Genomic DNA, 16,792 nt, shown 5'->3' with positions numbered 1-16,792 from the left:
AGTTATTTGGTTAGTCTACATAGTCTGTTTTGCTGTGAGTAAATAACATTGTGCCACATTGTTTTTGTCAGGGCTTGTTAAACTTTTTCATGGCCAAATTCAAGCACTTTTCAAGGACTTTCTAAGCAAAGTGTCCAATCTTTCCATATCGTTAAAAGAAGAAATTCGGGGTGAATGTTTTTTGCAGAGCCACAAATATATCTGTGATTCACATTTGCTATTTTCAATCTTGCCTGTGCAATTATCAAGAAATACGATTTTTAGATCTTAGTAAATCGCGAATATATTTGCTTTTGAGACAAAGCTCTCCCCATATTGGTGTTGGGTAAAAATGTTCTTTGATTTACAATTTACCACTGGGAAACTATACCTTTTTTTTCCAATACATTTATACACATTTTATGGTGCCCCTTTTATGTGTAGCATGCAACTGTCCTCTTGGCCCCAACCCATATGAGGAAATGACGCTTCATAGGAAAATGCCATACAAACTTAATGACAGCTGCTGTTAATAACGATGGAAGAAGAAATCCAATTGCAAAGCGAAGCCACCAGAGCAGTGTCAGCGTCATTTTTAAAGAGATTGTTGAGAAACATTGCAACATTTTCAAGAATTTACAAGCAATTCAAGTTTGTTGAGGAATTCAAGCACCCTGCCGAAACCTGGTAGTAAGGTTTAAAATCGGTTAATGAGGGAAATCACAATCATTAATAAGGTGAGCAATTGGCTGAATTGACAGTTATGCATTCAACATCTAATCAGATTTGTTTCCTTTGACATTGTTCACAAAAGATGATTTTTACATTGGATTATGCAGGTGTACCTACTGCTAACATCTCATCCCAGTCGACTGTGCACTCTCTGAATGAATCATATCACATCGGTAGCTGCTAAGGGCAAAGTCGTGCATATCGGTGTTACGAGAAAAATAACGGCTGCTCTAGTGCTCCATTAAATGCTGACAGCGCCCTTTTTTTGTTTTTAAAATGTGCAGTGCTGCCTGGCGCCCCCTGGGGCCAAAGGGGAGGTGCTTGGTGTTTCTTTAAAGCCTTAGGTTCTCTACTGCGGACGCAGGTTTTTTTGTGACTTCAACCACATCAGGTGCATCTCAACACAAATGTTCAGCGGTTCAATTCAAAAAGGTAAGGTACTTTTCTCCCCCATGAACAGATAGGGGCAAATCCTTTTAAAGTCATAAAATTGTGAACTTCTATGAAAAAATAAAGTTATTAATAAGTATTAGTTCACTACAAACGAGCATACATGAGACCTGTTGTTTATAATCTAAAGGGACAGTGGGTATTACTTGACAGTGTTGTGCAGTGCAACCGAAAACAAGTGTCAAAAGCACAAAGATTAATTAATATAAACTACGGAGACTCAAAGTGACCAAACCGCATCATATTTCTTGATTTTTTTTGGCCCACCTTTTCACGAGGTTTTTGGTTTTTCAGTACCCATAGCAGCAAGATGGCTGACTATTATGTCAGCTCCCTCTAGGTGAGGCTCATGTTATGTAAAATAAAAACACATTTCTAAAAATGATTATTGTTTATGGTATATTAAATATTTTATCATAATATTTTAATTGTGCCAAATTATCCACACTAAAATTATAATACCTTAATGAGCATTACCAATATCATATTGAGAAATTTTGCTCATTTCAATTTTTTTTATTTTAGAAAAAAAGTTATAGTACAATAAAAACGATGCAGTGTGAAAAGTCCACATATTAATTAATTAAAAATGTAGTACAAATTCAAAGTAAATAATTAAGGTTTCAAATAAAATTTAATTTTTGCACTGGCAGATTATTTTGCTTGTTTATATGATAGTTCGTGTATTTTGCTTTTTCCCCAAACTAATATTGTTTTTCTCTGTAAGGAATGAAGTTTTTTCCACTAGGGGTGCTAAATAATACACACGGTCCCTTAAAAATTGAAATATTTGGTCGAATCATTTGAAGAAAGCCAATGTGAGGATGCAAACAATGAAACTGATAATTACTGATGAGAAGTCAAATATTCAATATACGTGGAAAATGGTTTCTATTGCTTCTATTTTTCGTTGTGTTTAATTATGACAAAAATCATTGATTAATACGAATACTAAATGAAGAATTAACACATTTAGACCTGACTTTTTGGATTCAGCCACTGAAGAAGAATTGGAAACATTTTGGCCGCTTTTCCAGCTAATCGGGAAACACCCACCATGTTGAAAATATATAAAAAAAGGAAATGCCGTTCTCCTCTCATACCCACGCAGACGCACAACATTCACAACGTGACACATTTCCTCTCAGGTGAAAAAAACACTTCTGTACACGTAGTAGTAATAATATTATTATCAATAATAATAATAATAATAGCGATAATGTTTGTAACAAGAACAACAGCAAGAACAATAATACCGCTTGTGGCTCTGTGGAGTTTTTTTTTTCCTTTTTCCGCTTCATCGCTTCGTTTTGACCCCCCCTCCCCCAGAAAAAAAGGCAAACTCAAGTCGTTACAAAAGTCCCTCAGCCGAAGCGCTCCCTCACCAACATCATGAGTTTCTTTTTGCCCTTGTAAATCTGTTTGAGGTTGTCTATGAACTGCGTGAACTGGATGTGGCCATCGTGCGCCATCATGAAGGTCTCGCGTGCTTTTCCCAAAAACTCGATGAACTCGCTGTAATGTCGCGGGCTGATGTGCGTTAGGCGCGAGTGTGTGGTGTTGATGTAAGCCCCGATGGTCGCGTCCAGCAACTGCCGGAGCGGCGCCTTGTCCAGCGACATGAGCTTACCCGAGTTCCGCCGGCTGTGCAGCGCCGACACCATACCCGGCGTGGTAAGCGTGCAACGCCGCAGGATGTCCGAAAGCACCGTGGCGCACTTCACGCTCTTCACCACTAAAGGAATGACGGCCGCCAGCTCGTTTTTACCCAGCGAGTGGCTGAGCGCGCAGGCCCAGAGTACGTCGTTTATAGCCGGGTGCGTGTCCTGGTTATAGCTCAGGTTGAGGTGCGCCATGGCCAGTGTGGCCAGCTTGTACGCCCGCATCGGGTAACCGCGGTGCTCCATGTAGCGGGCGATGGTGAAAAGCTGCGTGTAGCTCATGCCCGTGGCAGCGGCGTCCAGTACAATCTGGTAGGCTGTCTCGAAGGCGATGTGGTCCTTTTCGCAGAGTGTCAAGGCCGACAGGGCGCAGTTCTGGGGGTCCTTCACAGCGCACTGCAGGGCCAGGGTACGTGCTGAGGACGCCAAGTTCTCCTGCTGGTGGCAGTCCAGGTGAAGGCGCACGATGGTGCTGTTGGACATGACAGTGGTGGCCACGATGCTGGTGGCCTCTGTGGGCGTGAAGAGGGTGAACCAGCTCTGCATGATGCTGTCCAGGGCATAGACGCCTGACGCAAACACAAACGACAATGACTTTATCTGGCATGAAAATGAGTTGGTAGTTAAAAAGGTGAGAACAGTGTGGAGGAGATATGTTATGGTACACTTTACAACCCGACAAAATATTGATATGATAGGTTCATAAACCTTTTTCATTGTCAAATTCAAGCACTTTTTAAGGACTTTCCAAGCCAAATTTCCAATTTCCTCAGTATCATTAAATGAAGAAATCCAGTACCAAGCATGTATTTTGCAGAGCCCAAAAATATCTTTGATTTACATAATCAATTTTTATTTTGCGTGTGCATTTAACAAGACGTATTATTATTAGATCTTGGTAAATTGCAAACATATATGTGGATCTGAACAATATAAGTGTAAATATTTTTTAGATAAATCTCTCTCCAAAAAGGTGTTGGCTAAAATATGTAGTAATATGTAGCTTAGATTTTCAGTTGCAAGAGGTTCCTCCTATTATGACTTACCACTGGAAAACACTACCTTAAGTTTTTTTGCATGGCTCCTAAAAAAATGTTCATAATTGATCCGTAATCCTTGCACAAATACACAAATAGTGCTCTGTTCAGGTGCAGAATGCACTTGTCCTTTTGGGTGCGACCCATAAAGGGCGATGAGACTTCATAGGACAATGCAGTACAAACTAATGGGGGCCGCCGTTAAGCACGAGGAAGGAAAAAAAGTAACGGCAAAGCAAAGCCGCCAGAGAGCAGTGCCGGCATCATTAGTAGCAGACTTGTTGAGAAACATGACAACAGTTTCAAGCATTTAAAAGCACTTCATGCAAAATTCAAGCACTTTTCAATCCTTGACAACGTAACATTAAAATCCAACCATTTTCAAGAATTTCAAGCACAGTTTTGCTGGATAAATAAACATGTGTATATTTAAGGACTGCAACTTGAGGGTTGTCAACAAAAATCGATAATAGAAATACTGTCAGACAAGTTTTTCCAACAGAGTGAGGTATCATACACGATTACCATATTTTATAGACTGTAAAACCCCTAAATTGGTCAAAAATTGGAAAGTGCGCCTTGTAACCCCGTGTGCCTTAGATTTAAGCTATCACGATGCACCATTTGAAACAGTGCCTCCTGCAATGTTTTAAATGAAATCTGACTAACAAGTATACAAAATGAAAAAATGAAATTTAGTTCACCATTTATTACTGATATTAAGATGTGGGGACAAAAACAAACAAGCTCACTTACCAACTTCAGTGGCACAAGTGACTAACCAGCGCACCATTTCTCGCCGTCTCCAGTTCAACGTGGACAGTGTTATTCTCATCACCTGGTGAGAAACACAAAACACAAATTTGCAAAAACAATTAAAGAAGTACAATACTTAACTTGGGGAGTTTGAGTGTAGTGCTCTACGAGGCAGATTGAGTCGTGCTTCGTTTCACACCACGCCGCAGTTACCTGCAGGCCCAGCTCGAGAGCAACTTTGAGCAGCGTGATGTCCGGTAAGGTGTCCATCAGGGTGGCGATCTTGAAAGCGTCCTGCGCCAGTTTGAAAATGTGAGACGAAGAGTGGATGTTTTTCTGAATGGACTCCAGGACCGTCTCCAGTCTGCGACTGTCACCTGGAACAGCGCAAGAACCAACACTTTTGAACCTTGAGTTAGGGCAAAGGTGGGTAAACTCACATCATCAGACAGGGTATTCGAACTGAAAATAGTATGTGGTTCTGTTGTCATATTATTTTAAAGGGACAGTGTGTAACACTTGACCAAGAGATGTTGCCTTATTGTGTAGTGCAACCAAAAACCAAAGCTGCAAAGCACAAGGAAGAATGCCAAAAATGGAGACTCAAAGTGACCACACCACAGCATTTTCATTTTCATTCCCAGGCTTTAACAAGCTTTTTGGGTTTTGAGGGTTCCATAGCAGCAAGATGGAAGACAATCATGCCAGCTCGACCTACGAGTTTTAAAAGAAATGCACGTTTAAACGATAGATCATGTATTTTTGATAACTCAAATAGATCTTTTTTGACAAATTACTTGATTTTACCTCTAGGAGGCGTGTAATAAGACACAACGTCCCTTTAAGCATTTTAATTTAAAATGTTATCGTTTTGAGAAGGCTTAATCATATTTTAATATTTTTCTGCATCTAAATTGGACTTTTAGCGGAACTGCAAGAATTAAATACAGTAAAATAAAAAAACCTGCAAAAAAAAATTCTTCCTTATTTACCTCCATAGTTTTTTTATTTTTTTATGCTATTTTATCTGTAGCATAGATTCCTTTTTATTTATATGCCTACAAATTCAGCCTGTGACACCACCAGTTGGAAATGAGAGACAATAAACGAGACTATCTCTTTATGAATGAAAAAAATAAATGAAAAAAAAAACCCAAATATATTTAAAGTAATACAATTTAGTATTAGTAGTAATACATAATATTTATCTATTTCTATCCCTTTTGAGCAATTTTAAAGTGTAAAAAGCATAGTAACAAAATAACGCACCTGCTTTTTATTGTTTGCACATACTGGACAAATATACTTGCAAGTAAAAAAACGGTCTGTATTTGAATATAAATTTATGTACATTTTTGCTTGATTTCAGATTTCATTGTTTTCAATGGATTTCGTTACGCAGGTTCTCTTCTTACCGTCCTTGACCAGAAGCACTGATTGTGCGTGTAGCATTCCTACGTGTGGTAATCCTATGCGTGTACTCACCTTTGGCTGCGGTGAGCATGGTGGAGGCCAGTTCACACTGCTGAGACTCGATGTGGCTGAGTGTGAACCAGCGTGGGTAGCGGTTGGGCACCACCGACACGATGTGGTGAGGCCGGGAGAGGTCTCCTGACGATGCCGTCGACTCTAACACGGGCAGCCTAAATGGTTGGGAGATATATAAAAAATATACATCTAAACAACTATTTTGCATTGAGTGTATGATCAACCAGCAGAGACAGCAGCTCAGAATGACACACACGGACATAGCAGGAACAGGAAGAATTCAAGTGTTGCAGGAACATTTGAAGAAAAGACACCAAACAAAAAGACCTAAAAAAACACTGTGGGACTGAGACAAAACAAGGAGGAATAGAAACTCAAGAGAACATAGGGAGGTACATCACGAACTGAAATTCAGAAGAGTCACAGGCTAGGTTGACACTGCAGGGAAATTTGATATTTTTTGCATGGACGCAACCAGTATGTCTGAATGGAACCTATCTGATTTTTTTACAACAGACCCAAGAGACTTTCATATGTGGTTCTAAAATCAGATATGTATCTGATCTTTTGGAATGCGACTGCGGTCTGAACAGTCCAAGGCGCATTAATGCGACCCGCACGTCATCGATGCGTGGCAGACGTCTTTGTTCTACCTTCAACCAGGCGAGAGGGAGCGGAGAAGTAAATAACAACGGCAGACTAAAACACGGAGTGTCGTTGAATAAAACATTCATGGAAGATCAACACTAGTTTAATTTCGTAACTCACGGAACAGCCAAAATCGCATCGTGGATCTACAACATGCCGCTCGGGTTAATACTTAAAGCGATAGTATGCTTTACTGGTAGTGAGCAAAATTATATTTCAATTCCATCACACAGACAGTATCCAAGGGGAAAAGCAAGGTTTTCAGTGAAAATGTTGAAATCTTAGCTTAAAACACACTTCTATTCTAGAGCATATAAACAACCTAAATTTTCTGTTGACAATATCTGTTTATTATTTGTTATTGCAACATCCATTGCAGCCTGGTCATCCTGGAAGGTGGATTACCTCATGTGCGGTCCCTTCTCAAAGTTTCTCTATTTTCCTCATGAGGAGGTTTTGGAGTTTTTCCTTGCCCTCACGTAGGTTTTAGATCAGGGGATGGTGTAATAACAGTCTCTGGTTTGCAATAATCTGTGATCTGTGCGGCCCTTTGAGACTCTTTGTGATTAAGGGCTATAAAAATAAACCTGACTTGACTTGAGTTGAATGTAGCCATTATAGACACCCAGGAGAAACCAGAATTCAGAGGAAAAACAATGAGAACCTAAAAGAACCAGGGACATAAACTAAGCGAAACACAGGATGAGTAGGAAAACCATTCATTTGCAATGAAAAAACAGTGAGTCAGCAAGCAGGAACAGGAACTCTGAAGGCCAAAGTGAGAGGCAGCAGCGACATGAAGAGAGTAGATAAAATTAGAAAGTCAGCAAGAAACAGGCAAAGCATGCAAGAGAAAATGTAGGAAGAGAAAATCATCATGGTAGAAATAAAGCCAACAGCAACAGAAAGAGAAAGTAAACCAGTGGGCTCAGGAACTCAGAACAGACGGCAAAACAACATAAACAGAGCCAGAAAAAAGCTACAGTAAAAGCAGGAAATACGAAGAATAGTGCAGCGGGATTAAAAAGTTAGCAGGGTAGAGAGAAAGTCAAAAGGAACAAAAATGGCGGAAGTGTTTTTGGATCATGTGACCATTTAAAATATCGACTACCAAAGTAGGATTCCAATCACAAAGACGAGGACATATTTAACAGTGCGCTGAAAGAAATAAGAATAAGGGCTAAATTACGTAAAATGTGTGCCCAATATTTCTGGATGACAGAGCAAAGGCAACCTTACTGTGGAGAATAGTGCCAGATTGCGACAGAAGTAAAATCCTCTTTTTGTGTTGTAATTGGTGGTTGCCGCGGTAAAGGACCAAACGTTCCTTGAGGTTTAAAGGAAACCCCGGCAACTTGACAATGACTCAGATGATAAAGAAAGAACTGTACAGTTTCTGATCGATAACTTACACTGCTATTCATTTCTGATGAATAAATTAAGAATTTAAAGCTTTTCTTTGTCCGCCGCACACTAGAGCAATTTGGCGACTGAGTCTGAGTTATACACAACATTTTACGGTACTTAATCACCATATTTTAAGAATGATAGATCTGTCGAAACATATCGCTGACCACATTTGCTCAACATTGGATGCAACCAGGATCGAGCCCCGATTGCGGCGGTGAGGGCGTAAAATACTCATTAATAATGATGTATATGACATAAGAAAAATCTTAAAATTTGATTTCATCATCAGACTATTTTTACTTTTAATACAAAGTTGTTGAATATGTGTGGCAATGATAAAAAATAATTCATTGGCAATGTAAACTTTGAACACAACACCAAAATAAAGTGTACAATGTAATGCATATATTTAATATCCTTCAAAGTGCAATTCATCCTCAGATACACCGAAGAGAGCCTTTTCCTATGTCATCTGCATCCCCAGTGGTTTAGCGATAATAAAGTGAATTTAGGATTAATATCATTACTGTTATTTTTATTATCATCAATGTTATTATTATACGTGAGAATATTTTCAGACATTAGAATGGTCCCTGTTAAAGAAAAGGGTGGGGACTATGATCTACGACAGCGCCAAGGCAACCATAATTTGGATAATAGTGCCAGATAGCAACATAGACGTGAAAAGTTGTCTTTTATGTTTGTCATTGGTGGTTGCGCTGTGATTAATAACTTTAGGCTGCACAGGCACATCACAAGCAACTGGACTAGTTTCTTCACTTTAGTTGCCCTTAATAAACTGGGAGCCAAGCAACACCTTCTGCGGACGGAGCAGTCTCACCCTTTCATCATCCTGGTGACGGTTACACCAAGAGTGGGTGGGGCTCTCATCTCCTATTCCTCTTCAGTCTTGCGCCACCGCTCACTTTTCAAAAGGTCTCCTCGGCTTCAGGCAGCAACCTGGCCTGCTCTCCACCAATCACAAAGCTAATTGAGTCCGAGGGGAAATTAAAGGATTCACCTTCCAGGCGCACAGGGCTTGAACACACTTCAAACAAATACCGACACACACTTTGTGTGCACACCCTCACAGACCTGCCCTTTTGAAACACATCAAAGCAGCCTGGTGAAAAGCAACGCCATGCTAAATGCCAACTTTCAATTCCGCCGCGTGTAATGATGTCCGGCAGAGAGGCACGTTCAAAAACATTTCACTTTCTGCACTTGCGCTTACAACTTGGAAAGTGATAACAACCTTGTAGCTGATGTACGCAGTTGAGAACATGATCACTTGCTGGGAAAAAAGATCCTTGTTTTTTTTGCAACAAGTCCAAGGAAGAGGTGCGAGGTTCTAATAAATGAGTCATGTAGTCAACACCTACATGTTCACATTTTGCACCTATTTTACTTTTAGCTGGAATACTCACGTATTAGTTTATTGGCCACAGCTCTGCTGAGAATTAACAAAGACCTAAGCAAGCTTAGGAAATGTAAGAAATTACACAATTGATTAAAAGGGTGATTAAAAATGTAAGTTTTGATAGCTATCAAAGTTAAAGCTTGAATGTTATAGGTCCAAAATGAAAGTTTTAAAGCAGTGGTCGGCAACATTTTCTGTACCATGGACCGGTTTAATGTCTGACTATATTTTCGAGGCCTGGCCCAATAATATTATTAATAATATTAACGATAATAATAATACCAATAATAATCCCCAATCGAATTCGGCGCTCTCAACGCCGCGATCGGGGTTCGATTCTCGTTGCATCCAACGCTGAGCAAATTAGGTCAGTTTATGGGGATATACTACATCAATGCCTCGGTATAACACACATGCAAACTTTATGCTCAATTGGGTGAAAATATGTGTATACATGTACAATATGATACATTGATTTAAAAGGACCGTGTGTGTTATTTAGTGCCCCCTGGTGGTAAAAAAAAATCTAAAACAAAACCCTATTGATTTTAATAATAAGCAAAAATACATGAACTATCTATATAAACATGCCTCTGTTTTAAATGCTTGTATATTGAGAAATTTGTATACACATATCCCGAGGTTGACCTAGAGGGAGTTGACATAATTGTCTGCAATCTTGCTGCTAGGGATTCCCCAAAAAGCCAAAAACCTCACAAAAGGCTTGGCAATAAAATTAAAATATGATTTACTTACTTTCAGTCCCCCTAGCATGCACTCTTCCTTGTGCTTTTTAGCACTTGTTTTCAGTTCTGCTAAACAACATTGTAACATCTAGTGGCCAAAATACCAACACTGTACCTTAAGGTATTTATTTCTCAATATAATGGTTTAAAACTAGCTCCAGGTCTAAGCTTTAAAACTGTTAACAAAAACGTTATAACAGCTTCGTTAGATGTAAAAACAAGGTTCTAGTTTCAAAACGCTTATTCTTTGAAGCAGCTTCAAAAGTTTATTTTTATTTCCGACTTTAAAACTGTATCAAAGTCGAGAATTAAAACAGCTAGATATTTTTTGGAATTAATTCTTCAAACCTTTTTATTTTCCAAAGTTAAAGCAACTTCAAACGTCTACATATATCATATTGTTTCAAAAGGAACAACTGTATTATTTAGTGCCACCTAGTGGTAATAAAAATCGTTTTAAAACAATATTTATTTCATTCATTCATTTATTATCTGCACTGCTTACCCTCAGTAGGGTCGCGGGGGTGCTGGAGCCCATCCCAGCCATCCTCGGGCAGTGGGCAGGGGACACCCTGAACTGGTTGCCAGTGACGGACAACTCATTCGCTCATTCACACCTAGGTGAATTGACTGGTCCATATTGTCCCTAACACGCACATTTTTGGAATGTGGAAGGAAACCGGAGTGCCCGGAGGAAACTCACGCAAGCACTGGGAGAAGATGCAAACTCCACACAGGAAGGTTCGATCTCATGACCTAGAACTGTGCCGCACACACGCTAACCACTGCGCCGCCGTGCTACCATTGCCTTATATCGCTTACAATAATAAGCCAAAATACATGAACCATTACATATATGTGCTTTATCTTTAAATATGCGTAGGTTGAGAAAAGGTATTTTACATGACATAAGCCTCACCTGGCTTCTAAGAGTACTCTAAGATAAAAAAAAAAATCGCACAAAGCTGGCCAACAAAATGAGAAGAAAAATGGTAAAAGTTTTGTTAATTTGAGTATCCGTAATTTGTATTCTTCCTTGTCCGTTTTAGCACCAGTTTTTAGTTGTACTACACAATACAGTGAAATCTAGCGGTCAAATAATACACACTGTCCCTTTAAGGTCAGATTTTTTTTTCACCACATACCACGAGAGGGGTGTATCTGGTTGTTGGTGGTTAACCCAGTTTTAAAAATATCTAATTGATACCAAGTTGAGCTTTGAAATCAAACTATTTTTTTCGGTTTAAACACTATATTGGATATATAGTTTGTCACTTCAGTTGTGCTTTTATAATTGCACATTAGGTTTCTGGTACATTCTCTTTTGTTCGGGTAATTTAAAGAGTACAATTTTGCAATGGCCACAGAACATCCACACTCCAGCAGGAGGTGACAAAATGCCTGTAGCGGTACACGCAACAGTGTGAACATTTGCACTTGTGTAAAAAAATGTGAGATTTTTTTCTATGGTCAACAAACAGCCGGGTTCCTTCCTCGAGCCGAATCTCCCCCAAAAACGCGCTAAAAGCCTCTGCGACACTAGTGTCCCTTTTGGAAGAATCCTGGGGTGGGGCAAAGTAAAGTAGAAAGGTGGCCCCTGTTTAAAAAAAAAGACAGAGGCCTCATCGACATTCCACGCTTTGTTTGGTTTGTACCAGAGAGAGCCAGAGGGCCTCCTCTGGATGGGAGCAGAAGAGGCCGACTGGGGCCATTGAAAAATCACCTCCTCGACGTGTTGGGGGTGGAACTCCATACTGGGCTTTTGTTGTTCCCCATCAGACTGTTGTGCAAGCGTTCACTCAAGCACAGAACGCTGAGATGTAAAATGGTGGATGGCGGCCCCATGGACAACTTTTCTGAGCAACAACTATTTGTGGATCGGCTTTCTGTGGCACTGCAACGTGTCGGTAAGCCGGAACCCGTCTCAGCGGACTATGGGCGAGTGGCACGCTGGAACCTGCTTATAGGCAACAGCCAATCACAAAGCAGCTATGAAACAAGCGAGCCTTCACACTCAAATTCACACCAATAGCAATGTGAAAACTGTTTGCACCCTTTTCGTGTTTTTCTTTTTTGCACATTTGTCAGGCTAAAATATTTCCACAAATAAATGTATATACGTTAGTCAAGGAAAAGGACACATTTTAATGAAGGTTTGAGTGGAAAAAGAGAGTCCCCTGGAAACGTTTCTGGTCGAGCAAGCAACTAAACAGAGGTAAGATCGGTCCTAAAAAATCTAGCCCGACTCAGGCCCGTAGGTATTAAAGCCTGACCTAGCCTGAGCCCGACAAATTAACTTGATTTGCAGGACCGAGCCCAAAAGAAAACCCGAAATTTCTTATTTTATTTGTGAGGACTCGGGAGGAAGAAAGGTGATTTATGATAAATGAAAACCTCTTTTGTAACAAAACCTAAGTTAAAGAAGACTGCATGAACTTCTACATCTTTTATATTTTTGTGTCTGCAGATGGTTACATTAACCAACAAGTTTTCATCATTGACGGATTTTCTAAAGCGTTCATGGGACATTATACAATTTAAGGCCGCCTGTCATTTCTGACGGTTTGAATATTAGGACATAAACCCAAGCAGCAACACATCCTTAATAATCTAGCACTGCACTTTGAGACAAAGAAAAACAATGATGGGTGGATAATAAACAGAGACAGGAAGGAGTTTTTTGAATTGGTATTGCAAAAGTTTAGTACAATACATGTTGTGGTGAGGCAACTCTGTTCGTTTAAGGACCACTTTCTCTTGTGGCCTCAAAAACGCCTCAGTGCACTGTGACGTTAGCGTAGCAACATTGTTTTTATACAAGTTTGAATTAACATATATTTTATAATTTTAAAAAGTCAGCGAGAGAAAAGCCCTGCCAATCCAAAAATGATGATCGACATTTTGGGCCCGACCTGAGCATAAGATCCTATTTTTTCCAAGTAAAATCAAGACCCAAATCAGGGGACCTCTTGAGCATCATCTCAGGTCAAGAACTTCAGCCATCTTCTGTATCGCTTTAAGAAGCTGTAGGGAGTTTGAAACTTCTTTTGCTCGCGGACGCCACCTCTGGCTCGTGTCATCATTGCACCATCTGTCAAGCCTGTCGTGATGGGCATACAAGTACGTATATGTCGACGGACTCCTGCCCGATTGATAAATAACACAAAACTGTGATGTTGGACAGGGATTCAAGAGCACAAAAATGACAGTTTACGATGGATTTGTGTCGTTTCAAATGCAACAGAGAGACCAGATTGCCGCACCAAACAGGCATTGGTTTTATAAATTAGCAAAGAGCTACGACAAAATTTTGGGGATATTTGTAGAAACGTTCAAGCAACTGGAAACCGAGTTACAAGGTCAGCAGGAATTTAGAATGGGAATTTAATGGCTACCTCCTGATAAAATAAGGTACTTGCTATTCTTATTATGCACTTTTATGTTTTTCATCATTTTTGCCCGGTGTTGTTGGTGCGTGCACCAAATACAATAATGCACACGTAACTGCAGTGTTTTTTATGTCTTGCTTATAGCAGTTTTCCATTTTGGGAAACCTTATTTTTTTTCTCCAAATGGTTGTTTTTCTACCGTTCTGCAATAACTTGATGGTAGAGAGCATAGTGCTAAAATGTACAAAACTGAAAATGTTACGTTGATAGCTAATAGTCTGTTGTTGTACTTTTTGCTAATTTCTAGTACATGTTTCAAAATACCTTACGGCTAGAGCAAATTATCTGCCGTACGCTATAAAATGAAAAAAAAGCGAGGACGATATTTTGCAACATATTAGCAAAGGAACACTACACATCAAGTGCCTTATTGAAAATATATATTCTGTTCGGGAATACCTGGCCCACTTTACAGCCAATGACAGCGCTTTAACACTGTCGCACTGAGCATGATTCATTTTCCAACACCCCCTTATCCTCCCATTCCTCCTATTTTATGCGTTCCACCCTGAACAGCTTTGCTGTAAAAAGTAAGATAAAATCAGATAGGCGCCATAGAAGAAAATACCGTAAGGCTCTTTGAATCCGTTGGGAATGGTAAACACAAAATAGATAAATATATAACTTCAACGTTTTTAAGGACACCTCAAACAATGTACTCCATCGTTAAATATAATGTATTTCCAGCCATCCAATTTAAATAAATAAACAAGGTTTGACGTCTAAAGTCGTCAATGATATTGAGTATGTCGATTTCTTAAAACATACATCTATAAGTCTCCCTAAGTTGGGTTAGCATGATTTTTCCGTTTCCTTCCATGTACCAAAAACATGCATGGCAGGTTGATAGGTGATTCTAAATTGTCGCTAGGTATGATTGTCTATTTGTTCCCTGTGATTGCCTTGCGCCAGTCCAGGGTGCTCCCTTCCCACTACCTCAGCAGGGATGGGTTCAAGCACTCCCGCGACCGCGTTGGAAAATGAAAAAATGCACCATCTAACCTTGTCCCACAAAGCAGTTGAAAAAAGCTGAAAGAAAACCCTCCATAATCCCGAGGGCCCCGAGATGAGGATTCTGGTCAGCATCACCATGACAACCAAACCTCCCCCGTGTCACGGTCCTTTCTTCATCTTGACTGTAAACACCCTTCAGTCGAACACTCAGCTCAGCTGCACATCCGCTGACGAGAGCCACGCCCGTAAAAAAGCCGTCTCCAGTCGCCACTGGCAACATTACGGTTGAAACGGAGACTTTAGTAGGGACACTTGCATAATCTGAAACGCAGTTTTCGACGTTATGCTTTTAAATGTGTTCACAAACAATGTTTTATTTTAATCAGGCACAGAGCGTGTAGTGTGGCAGCACGGCGGAGCAGTGGTTAGCGCTTGTGCGGCACAGTTCATGTCATGGGAACCTGTCGTGGGTTCAAATCCAGCTCCAGACTTTCTGTGCGGAGTTTGTATGTTCTCCCCGTGCTTGCGTGGGTTTCCTCCGGGCACTCCGGTTTCCTCCCACATTCCAAAGACATGCATTTCAGGTGAATTGGCCGGTCCAAATTGTCCCTAGGTGTGAATGAGCGAATGAGTTGTCTGTCCCTGTGTGCCCTGCGATTGGCTGGCAACCAGTTCAGGGTGTCCCCTGCCCACTGCCCGATGATTGCTGGGATGGGCTCCAGCCCCCCGCGACCCTACTGAGGATAAGCGGTACGGCTAATGAGGTGAGATGAGAGCGTGTAGTGTTCCTTCCCAAAAATATGCAAATATTTAGCAAAATATTCCACGTCCCGGCAGACCTGGGATAATTAGTCTTAAACTTGACAAATCTGAGCACTGTAGAGCTGTGACAAAATTGAAGGAACACAGTCCCTTGGAAATCCCACTAACACAACATATGAGCCAAGCTCCAAAACTGACAGCGATTGTAGTGAATGGCGATTGCATACCGCTCATTTCTGCTTGGAGGTAGGCGATTGTCGCTTTTTGTTTGTGTTTTTCGCTGCATGTGTAGCAGTTTGTTTAATTTTTTTCTGGCTAGCTACTGATTAGCGTTAAGGCTGCCGAGCGTTTTCCTGAGGATTTGTACACCTTTTTTGATGGCCAACTTTAAGCGTTTTTTTAAACACTTTCAAGGCCAATTTTCTAATTTTCTCAGCACCAATAAAAGACGAAATCCAGTGTTCAGCATGTATTTTGCAGATACACAAATACAGCTGCAATTTACATATGCGATTTTTAAATCTTGCTTGTGCATTTACCAAGATCTTGAATAAATCATCAATAAATTTGGGGATTTTACCAATACAATATTTTTGGGACAAATATTTCCCCATATAGGTGATGGGTAAAAATAATGGTCATATCTAGCATACATTTTCAGTTGCATGAAGTTCTCCCTATTACAATTTACGACTGGTAAACACTACCCTATTTTTTTGCGTGGCCCATAATAAATGTCCATATTTGATATCTAATCCTTGCACTAATACACATTTCATAGGGCCCAGTTTATGTGTAACATGTAGCAAAAAATCATAGTTAAGCTAGTCCTTCCCGTGAGTTCTTCCATATGACTGGATAATGCTGGCTCTTCCATTGTGAAGAGATGTATTGTATCTCTCAGGCTAGATTCCAATTGCAGGGATTTTTTTTACATTAGACCCAGGCCACGTCCGTCTGTCTGTCTGTCTGTCAATCCATAATCTATGTACGAAAGCCATATCCTCCTCGTTGGAGTTGGCTAGTCAAGAACACACTCACATTTACCAAACATTCATTCCCCATTGCTTTTCCCAACCTGACACTGGACAACAAGTGGTGAGTTGCTATGCCATGCAACCCTTCATCAGCAGAGAGGCCTGACAGCATACACTGGTTTACCCCCTCCACATCAAATGCGTCAATATCAGTCATTCTTAACTATCCTCTGCCATTCACACCCATTAAATTAACCGACCTCACATCCAGAGCAGGTTTCACCCCATGCATCCAACCATATTCGGGCCTTGCACTCATTCTT

At 40.3% G+C, this 16,792-nt stretch overlaps 1 protein-coding gene across 1 annotated transcript in view; it reads right to left on the bottom strand.

Annotated features, from left to right (window-relative positions):
- Positions 1 to 2,333: 2,333 nt before the first annotated feature.
- The window catches only part of LOC148365715 (zinc finger SWIM domain-containing protein 6-like), a 114,770-nt gene continuing 100,311 nt past the window's right edge, over positions 2,334 to 16,792 (bottom strand). The window contains exons 11-14 of the mRNA XM_088336123.1: positions 6,101 to 6,258; positions 4,829 to 4,992; positions 4,616 to 4,697; positions 2,334 to 3,391 (exon numbers count right to left, since the gene is read on the bottom strand). Coding sequence (XP_088192249.1) covers positions 2,526 to 3,391; positions 4,616 to 4,697; positions 4,829 to 4,992; positions 6,101 to 6,258 — 1,270 coding nt within the window. The 3' untranslated portion in view covers positions 2,334 to 2,525. The remainder of the gene's footprint in view (positions 3,392 to 4,615; positions 4,698 to 4,828; positions 4,993 to 6,100; positions 6,259 to 16,792) is intronic.

Source organism: Urocampus carinirostris, chromosome 5 (assembly GCF_059441175.1).
Source record: "Urocampus carinirostris isolate Australia breed hairy pipefish chromosome 5, RoL_Ucar_1.0, whole genome shotgun sequence".
Classification (NCBI taxonomy): domain Eukaryota; kingdom Metazoa; phylum Chordata; class Actinopteri; order Syngnathiformes; family Syngnathidae; genus Urocampus; species Urocampus carinirostris.
The sequence above is the reverse complement of the archived record's forward strand: the minus strand, read 5'-3'. Positions and strand labels throughout refer to the sequence as shown.